Source organism: Antennarius striatus, chromosome 11, assembly GCF_040054535.1.
Source record: "Antennarius striatus isolate MH-2024 chromosome 11, ASM4005453v1, whole genome shotgun sequence".
Lineage (NCBI taxonomy): Eukaryota > Metazoa > Chordata > Actinopteri > Lophiiformes > Antennariidae > Antennarius > Antennarius striatus.
In genome coordinates, this window is record NC_090786.1 from 11285842 (window position 1) to 11295677 (window position 9836).

At 38.6% G+C, this 9836-nt stretch overlaps 1 protein-coding gene across 1 annotated transcript; it reads left to right on the forward strand.

Moving 5' to 3' along the window:
* Positions 1 to 1410: 1410 nt before the first annotated feature.
* Positions 1411 to 7227, forward strand: sar1ab (secretion associated, Ras related GTPase 1Ab). The gene is made up of 7 exons (XM_068327420.1): positions 1411 to 1488; positions 3275 to 3346; positions 3806 to 3925; positions 4018 to 4083; positions 4169 to 4272; positions 4367 to 4498; positions 6268 to 7227. Exons 2-7 carry the CDS (start codon positions 3289 to 3291, stop codon positions 6382 to 6384), a joined length of 597 nt encoding a protein of 198 aa, XP_068183521.1. The 5' UTR covers positions 1411 to 1488; positions 3275 to 3288; the 3' UTR covers positions 6385 to 7227.
* Positions 7228 to 9836: the final 2609 nt, after the last annotated feature.

Below are 9836 nucleotides of genomic sequence, written 5' to 3' on the forward strand. Positions count from 1 at the left end.
GAGCAGAAGCACTGATGTAAGAGTTTAGTAAGCAGCTATAGCAAATATTTAGTTTGCCGTTAGGTCTTTTACTTTATAAGCATGAACTTTGTTTCGACATTTAAATGTGATCCTGCCACCTGGTGGTCATTGCCAACACTAACCTGCTATTTTAGTGTTTTTACATTTTGTAAGAAACACAGTAATGTTTTCTCACTACTAGCCCCCTTCTGCTTTTACAGAGTAACCATTTCTTTGGCTTCAACAGAGGGATAGTGTACGTGTACTTTATTTTCATGTTTATAATACTGTATTTAAGTAGTGTAATAGGAGTTACACTAAATTTAAATGATTGTCATGGTGGGAAAAAAAGGGGGGCTGTGCCAAACAGTGGGAGCTTTCCAAAACAGTCAAGGTGTGCTCTGTGCACACCTTTTGCACAAGTAACCTTGTGCACAAGTAAATTACTGGCAGGCCACATGCCTCTTTCTTTCATGAAGAAAGTTCTGTTTGCATTTTCCCCCGGAAAGAGCCAGTTCTTATTTATGCTTTCTGAACATGTTAATATTTTTTTATTTGAAGTTTAGCCCTGCAGTTCTTTAGGCTGGGATGTCTTTAATTTACGAGAAAAAGGATTATTCAGCTCTATTTGCACTTTATTTTTAATTCTGAGGTTTGTGTGTTCTTCAATCTAACAAAAAGGTTTGAAATTTATTTGCCTGGGTTTACTTTTATTTATAGTGAGTCCAAAGAGCTAGCTGTGCACTAATTTAAACATAACCTGCATTGAAAATTGATAATATATGATAATGTGAACATAAGGACCGGCTATAAGAAATAAACTCGACTTGGGTTTGGACTTTTTACAAAGAGGATATTTTTATAAGCGGACCTCCGTGACTTTTAATTGAATACCCTTGGTCTACAGCAAAAGTTGACTTTGTGGCTGAAAAAAATGTTGAATAGATTATCTTTTGTGGGAGAAAACTTTACGATGGCTCTGTGATGCACTACTTACATTCAATATATTGTCACTACATAAATCACACTTTTTAAATTTGAACTGCAAAACTTTTCTCTTTAATAATGTATTGCTAATCCAGTGCATTTAATGGAACATTTCAGTGATTTTTATTCCACTACATTTTATTTAACATGAATAAACTTTGTCCAGAGTTCAGCCGCAACAATAGAGCAATAAGAACACGAATAAAGCCTTAATCTTACAAGTATCTCAAAGTGAGGATTAAAAGAAATCAGCAAAGCGAAACAACAAAATCCGATGATAAAAAAGATAATTATCAATATTCCATAACAATATGACAAAGCAAATATTGGTATTAGTATTAATAGTGTAAAGTCATCCAGGACTCTCAGTGTAATACGCGCCATCAAGCCATCTTGATGACGTATTTCCGGTTAACTGTCAAAGTGGTCGGCTCCGTGGAGTTGAGACAGGCTTGGACCCAACAACAACCACCGGGCTGTTCGTGGATTCGACAGAACAAGGTAATAAATACCACAGCGGGGATGTTCAGTTCACTTAGTTCCAGGTCACACTTTAAAGCTTGTTTTTTTTGTCTGACATGACAATGTTACTGGTTTAACTAGTTTCTGTCAAGCTGTGTTGTTTAGACTTGACTTATCATTGTGTACTTTGTGAAAATGAATGGCACTAGCTGACACCACACTGAATATAGTGTGGCTGCTATCGTGAAAACACCACATCCATCGTTTCTGCTTATTTCTGCTTGTTTTAAGATATTAATAGTCTTTATTTTAGTTTGAGACCAACTTCATTACATTTGGATATGAATTTAACTCGTCAACTATTTATGACACCGACATTTAGAGGGTTTGCTTTAAGTATGTTTGTGGAAAAATCATTCAATGGATTCCACACTTTATTTAAACAATTAATAATTTTTAGAGTGAAGGCGTCTTTCCCACAGAGTAACAGGTGTGAGTGAGGGAGTGGAGCAAAGGGGGCCAGCCTGGATCAAGTGTCTGTACCACAACTTGTCATAAAAATAGTCAGGGGGCATCAGTGTGACTCGAGGAGGCAACTCTCAGAAGAAAGTTGTCCTTTCTTCTGTTGCTTCATTTGTGCTCCTTCACGCTTTAAAGCTTGTGTGATTACTCAGAGCTTACACATACCAGCAGAGTAATCCAGGGCGAGAAATAACCATTCAAAGTGAGCACTGGACGCTGTAAGGAAATGTCTTATTACAACAGTGCTTTACACATGCGCTTCCGTACACTAAGGGGATGTAAATTAGCATTCTTTTTGTTTTCGTTCAGTTCTCTTTACTAAAACTGGTTGTACATCCACCTGTTTGGCAGTTTATGTAATAATTCGTAATCAATTTTTGGAGACATTCTCAGTCTGAAAGCGTGGTTTTAAGAGCAATAGCCACAATGACTTTACTCAAGTAACCTCAAATGTCCAACAATTTGTAAAACGGACCCATCTTGGCACAGATAAGAGGGAGTAAAAGAAATCTGAAATAAAGGCTGGTGACTGCTCACTGTTTCATACTTGTACATATTTAACAGTGTTACATAGCCAGTGGCACAGAAACAGGTTACACTCTGGTAAAAATGCGTGATGATGATTGACATATCCGTCCGCTGCACCACTAAAACAAGTTTGACTGTTTCATTTATTACAACCACAAAGACCATTAGCACCATAATTGGCCTGTACATAATAAAATAACCATAAATTTCATGTTTTGCTCAGTGAGTATGGATGCTGGATTTCAGATTGTATATCTGACTGGAACAATTTGAAGATGTTTAAAACAGTTCAAGAATAGATATCAAACATAGCGGCTAATTTCTGCATTTCATAAACTTAAGATCAAACTGAGACTGGGACTGAGAGTTCCCTGCACACGGAGATAAGTGGGCAAATTCTTACAATGCTCAGTTTTGAACACCAGTGGGGTTGGTAGGTAAGTGAGTGTGACAGCACGGAACAAGGACGAGGATCACTTGAATCAGTGCTGATGTTGTAAACTCCAGTTGTGTTACCTGAGAAATCTATAATGCTTCAAAGCTGTTTGGGTCCTTCTCTTTGTTTTTGGAATCAGTTATACCAAAGAGATTTGCAAATAAACCCTCCGGTGTCTTTTTAGATACATTGGGTCTACTATATGTCTGTACTTGCATATTCTCTTATTATTTCAGTGTCACTCAGGGCTGTGTTGTTTCTTGGGATGTATGCTTTTGACTTGAGAAGAGTCTAACAACAGCTTGAGCTAGTAACTGAGAAATGATGTCTGTCTTACAGGACATCAAGAAGAAATGTCTTTTTTATTTGACTGGATCTATAGGAGCTTCAGCAGTGTTCTGCAACTATTAGGTAAATATAATGCACAAATATCAAAAATATGTTTTCACCTCAACTACCAGAAGTTTTCGTTATACTAAGTAAATATCCATGTATGAAGTAATAAACACACATCAAGGAAAAAAACAAATCAGTCATAAACTTTATTTTTATGCATAGAGGAGGCCTTGGAAATCTAAATTTGAAAACTGCTGCTGTGATTTAACATTTTGGTATATGTCCCCATTTCCCAACAATATAATTTTTTTTACTATTATGTTGATATTCACAATTTTTTTAATAATACTGTACATATTCATTATGAATTCAATGGCATCCTTGAGTAAGGTTGAAGGAAACCTTGTTTGTGTCTGTAATTAGTGTGGGGCGTCTTATTGATGATCTTATCTTCAAGAAAGCTAAAATAAATTCTAAGAGTTTATTATGACATTATGTTCAATTCACATTCATTTGTTTGCTTTTACTCATCAGGGTTATACAAAAAGACCGGCAAGCTAGTCTTCCTCGGACTAGACAATGCTGGAAAAACCACACTCCTGCACATGCTTAGAGATGACAGGCTTGGACAGCATGTGCCGACGCTACATCCAAGTACATCCAACGATTTGATTTGTTGATGTAAGTTCAGCAATCACCCCTGTTTTGTTGCTTGTCTAAAGTCACTGCCTCCATTCTTTCACCAGCATCTGAGGAGTTAACCATAGCTGGGATGACCTTTACGACATTCGACCTTGGAGGCCACACACAAGGTGGAAATAAGGAAAATGCTGTTTGATGGACCAGCAGCTTGTGTCTGCATGTTATGCTAATATTCAATTTGTGTTTCTCTCACAGCACGGAGAATATGGAAGAACTACCTCCCAGCTATAAATGGTATAGTCTACCTGGTTGATTGTGCTGATCATGAGAGACTAGCAGAGGCTAAAGTGGAACTGGATGTAAGTTGGTAGTATTGATTTCACTGTGTGTGTGTATGCATTGACATAACACAGTTGCTCACAATTTTCACTGAGAGGACACCTCTGTCTGCAGGCCTTGCTAACAGATGAAACCATCTCAAATGTCCCGGTTCTCATCCTGGGGAATAAAATAGACCGTCCAGAGGCCATCAGTGAAGACACACTCAGGGGAATGTTTGGTCTTCATGGTCATACAACAGGAAAGGTAACGAACACAAGCAGATTGAGAGAAGACATCGAACCTATTATCTTTATTTTTTACATTTAAAGGGTCCTATTATGAAAAAAATATTTTTTCAGGTCTTATATCTTATTTACAGTTGCTTATAAGTATGAGTAAAGTGCTATATTGATACATAATTGATTGATCCAAAGGGGGGAATTGCTTTTTGTTATAGTTGCACTGCTCCAGAAAAAACACAGCAAATGTCAGAATAAGGGGAATTTAAGAATGAAGAGCTAAAGAGAAATTGTAATAAATAGAGAATAGATGAATGAAAATAATAACAAAAAAAAAGAATAAAAAGCCAAAAGTTCAATATACTTCACGTATACAAGAAAAAACCTCCACTTTTCGTCTTACCTCTCTGGTAACATCCAATGTTTCACTGAAGTACAGTAGACTACTTGAGCATAACTCCCTGGTCTGGTTAATCAGCCATCTCTCACTATTGGTGACGAAACACAACTTTAATTACTCCCTGCCCATAATCATCTGTTGTCGTCTCCGCTGAATCGTGATAAATTCTCCACACTATTTAACGGTGGTCTCAGGTCAATCAGCAAACATAATTTTTACACAATGGGCCATGAGTCACATTCAGCTGACTGAGAATGCAGTTCTGTGATTACTGCAGAAAAAACTAGAACCAAGGCAGTCAGGGACTGCAACATCCTGCGAATTACCCTAACCTACTTTCAGGGTAGGTCAGGGTACTCTGAAAGTAGTACTTGACTCGTGTATAAACTAGTGTTTATGGAGAAGGCGAGTGTGAGTACGAACACAGATCACAGCTAGTGCATAGGTAGATCAAAGCACTGGCTTTGATCTCTGGTTTTACTCACACTGGCCTTCTCCCTTGTCTTTCTGTCCTATCTGATTCCTGAGTCATAGTCATAGTGTACAAAAGTTGCCAGAAGTTGCTCCGAGACCAGCCCCTTTAAACCAAACGCAAGTGATTAAAACCGGAAGTAATTTGATCAATATTCAATCAAAAGTATTGAAGACCACAGGTCAGTTTGGGGCAAGACATTTCAAAGGCAGTATAGGTGGACATCTGGCAGCTGAATGACATTAATTAAAAAGGCGTAATATGGGAACTTTAAAACACTGAAAAAACCTCATTTCCACATTTGGAGACAACTTCTTTACTTTACCTGACTTTGGGACTTCTGTAAACAGTGCATATAAGGACAATTTCATTTTACATTAATAAATATATTGATAATGTATATTGTGAGCTTGACAAATATTGCAAGGTTGTGTTCTTACTCACAGTGGAGAAATTGTTCCACTCGTTGATTTGAGACAGTTCAAATTTCTTGGTTGCTGAACTCCCAATATAAACGGTGGGGGTACTCATGCTCAGAGCACAGCTGCTCTTGATAAATGCAGGTAGAGTGGGAGGCAAAAGACTGTTAAGAAGCATTTGGCGCATTCACCGGCATACACAAAATTTTAATTGTTTGTGTGAGTCTTGTTCACCTCCTGTTGTTGGGACCAGAAAACAAGACAAAATCAGAAACAGGAGTAAAAGGAGGGGAAGATTAAATAATCATTCATTTGGAAAACATGTGAACCATGTCATGAAGACAGACCACAGCCCTCCAAAACCATGCTTCACCACCTGTTGCGCAACAAGCTGGAAATTTAAATGTACTGATTACACATGATCAGTATCTGTGGGAAATGTTGAAATGCTTTGGTTATGAATTAAAAGCTGTCTTTCCAGATGTGTTTTTGTTTCATTTCAGGGCAAAGTGTCACTGAAGGAGCTAAATGTGAGGCCAATGGAGATTTTTATGTGCAGCGTGCTGAAGAGACAAGGTTATGGAGATGGTTTCCGCTGGCTCTCCCAATATATTGACTAATTCAAATTCTTGAAAGAAACTTAATCAGATAAACTGTGTTGTCCGTTCACATGTTCCACTCAATACTACCTGTCATTGAAAGGTTTTTTATTATACATACCATATTTCGGACTGACTGTGCTGGTAGGAAATGTGTTTCAAATGTTGTTTTTCATCAGTGTACCCTCATCACTGGTGTCTGACCTGGCTTTATTTTTAGTTACTGGTGTAGGATTACAGTGATCGTCAGCTTGGCTCACACTTTATACTTGGGTGATTCGTCCTTGAGAGAGGGTGAACATTAGGATTCTAACATTGTAGCAATCCAATTTCTGTTAAACTAATGAGAATGTTCATGTACAATTTTTCCCAAGTTCAGATGATCTTTTCTGGAATCTGTTGCAGAAATGTGATACACTATTTGTTAATGAGAGAAATGTAACACAGGTACCAACAGGTCTGTTTGCACGTTTTTAAGTCAATGAAGTGTTTGCCACTGCAGGCCAAACATATGAATGAGACCACAAGAGCATGAAGTGATGTTTTCCTCTTTGCATCTTACATGATTAGCACACGAAGAATTGCAGTATGTTAGTTCATCAACATAGCCAGGTGATGTTATGGGAATGGAAGCCAATACCTGAATTTGTGATGAATACAGTAATTGCTGTGAAATTACATGAGTACTTTATGATTAGTGGCTGCTAATAACCTGCAGTGATATTATGAGAGTACTTGGGTTCGTGCCTAAAACTATGCCATAAAAATTCATGCATGCACCTTTTATTTTCCAATATTATCAATTATTTTTATATGAGCTCTTATTTATGTTTGGGTTTTTTTCAATAAAGAATTTGCTTGTGATCTTTCACATCAATCTCTGAAATAGTGCATCAGGTACAGAGTGTAGGTCATATTGTTGTTATCGTGTGTGTTTGTAGCGCAATAAATATTTTTGACAATCCTTTGAATCTTGTGTGACTTCTTTGAATCTAGATTAAAATTGTAGTTGTTTAACATGACCAAAAAGTACAAAAAACATCACTTAACCACACCTTTAATCATTAGCAATGACTGTATTTGAGCAGATGGTAAAAAGATCTGTTTCACTTGAACATTTATTTACATAGACCTTTGAAAAAGAAATTTAATTTAGTGTACTTAATGAACACAGCTCAGGAATTTATTCAAATATTTTTAATGTGAATGTTAGAAGGTAAGAATGGATACCAAATAGCAGACAACACTTTGTCCAAAATCTTTATTAAATATGTGAACTGCAGTTTGTACAGTATGTTGATATCCTAAAACTTTATTTCTGGGAATATTGTTGGAAACTGTTCTTTACCAGGGAGAATATTATTGTTTGACCTCAGAGAATTCAACACTGAAACATCCTTACAAGTAAATGTTTAATCTTTTTTTGTAATGGAAACATTTACACATCTATTGAAGTATACTTACAAGTAGGAAATTATATTGAGTGTTCGGAAATACTCCATTCAACATTTCTCTTTGAAAATGCTTGTAACTGATTCAATGGGTTTTGATTGATGATGAAGTTATGTGGGTTTCATAACCTGACAAATTAAAAGGATTAATGTTATAACAGAGCAACAAGTGCTGTTATTTTTTGTGTGTAACTGTAATGTTTGTTTGAGTTATTTAACATTAAGGTGTACAGTGCGCCCTTGCACATTCGCACATCAATGCTCGCAACTACACCTCATCACCAATTTTTGGTAGGCAGCCACATGTTGCTGTACGCGCTTTCTATTAGCTGACAGCATACAGATGTGCGCTATGTTCCGTGAGTCTTGGACTTACATAAGAAACAAAAGAAACAGCCTATCAGAGTGTGGGAAAAGGTAATACAGATAGAAGTTGGTTTAATGTCAGTATGGTGAGGGCTCATAAACGTTTAAAATACTGTAAATAATAAGATAAATAGTTTATTGCTATATTGCAGAATTCGTTATTTGCGTGTGGTTCCTGGAACACATTAACAGCGAGTAATGAGGGAGCACTGTAGTTACGTTTACAGTATTTTACATTACGTTGAGTTACATTTAGTTGCATTTATTAGTTACATCTGGCCCTTGGAGGACAGCCATTATGCTGATGTGGCCCTCAGTTAAAATTAGTTTGACAACCCTGTACCACAGTAACATAACATAATCGAGTTTCTGGTCGGAGTCACTCTGTTCTACCTGTCCGACTTTTTGTTTTTTAATGTTCTGAATGTGTTTCAGCTTCTAACGTCACGTTTCGGTATGAGAGTGTGAATCACGCAGCAACTCATCTCTACCTCCTTTAGCCCCATGCCATCAGCTGCGCTGATGGACTTTAACCCTCGTTCCAACGACAGACGTTAGAAGCTTAAACACGGGAAACAAGTTTGGAACATCCATCCATCGTCTTCCACCGCTTATCTGTAGTAGGGTTGCGGGGGCAGCAGCTTCAATAGGGAGCCCCAAACTTACATCCACCAGCTCTGACTGGGGGATTCCAAGGCTTTCCCAGGCTAGTGTTGAGATATAATCCCTCCACCTGGTCCTGGGTCTGCCTTGAGGCCTCCTCCCAGCTGGACGTTCCAGGAACACCTCCTTAGGGAGGCGTCCCGGGGGCATCTGCACCAGATGCCCAAACCACCTCAGCTGACTCCATTTAACGCGAAGGAGCAGCCGCTCTAATCTGAGCCCTTCACGAATAGCAGTGTTTCTCACCCTACTTCTAAGGGAGACACCAGCTATCCACCTGAGAAAGGCCATTTCAGCCGCTTGTATCCGCGATCTTGTTTTTTCGGTCATGACCCATCACTCATGACCATAGGTGAGGGTAGGAACGAAGATTGAACAGTAGATAGAGAGGTTTGCCTCTTGGCTTAGCTCCCTCTTTGTGACAACAGTGCGGTAAAGCGACTGCAATACCGCTCCTGCTGCCCCAATTCTCTGTCCAATCTCATGCTCCATTGTTCCCTCACTTGTGAACAGGACCCCAAGATACTTCTTCACTACTTCAACCGTGGAAGGACCTCATTTCGCACTCGGAGAAGGCAGTCCACTGGTTTCCTGCTAAGAACCATGACAAACCAGACCAGTGAGCGCTGCAGTTCACAGGCCAATGATGCAAACAGGACAACATCATCTGAAAAAAGCAGATGATGTTGGTGACAAAGTGCAGCCATGGGAAAGGTCAACAGCCACTTGGAACAAGTCCAACTTACTGCCAAGAACTCGAATACAACTCTCACTTTGGGCATACAGGGACTGGATGGCCCTGAGGAAAGGCCCCCTCACCACATACTCCTGTAGTACCTCCCACAGTATATCCCTGGGGACATGATCATATATCTTCTCTTACTCCACAAAACACATGTAGACATGATGGGCATTCTCCCAAACCCCTTCCAGGATCCCTGTAAGAGTAAAGAGCTGATCCGTTGTTCTACGACCAGGACGGTATCCACATTG

Coding starts and splice junctions, on each gene's coding strand:
- sar1ab (XM_068327420.1), top strand. CDS start 3,289: ATGTCTTTTTTATTTGACTGGATCTATAGGAGCTTCAGCAGTGTTCTG. Junction 3,926..4,017: donor TGTGCCGACGCTACATCCAA/GTACATCCAACG, acceptor TTCTTTCACCAG/CATCTGAGGAGTTAACCATA. Junction 4,084..4,168: donor CCTTGGAGGCCACACACAAG/GTGGAAATAAGG, acceptor TTTCTCTCACAG/CACGGAGAATATGGAAGAAC.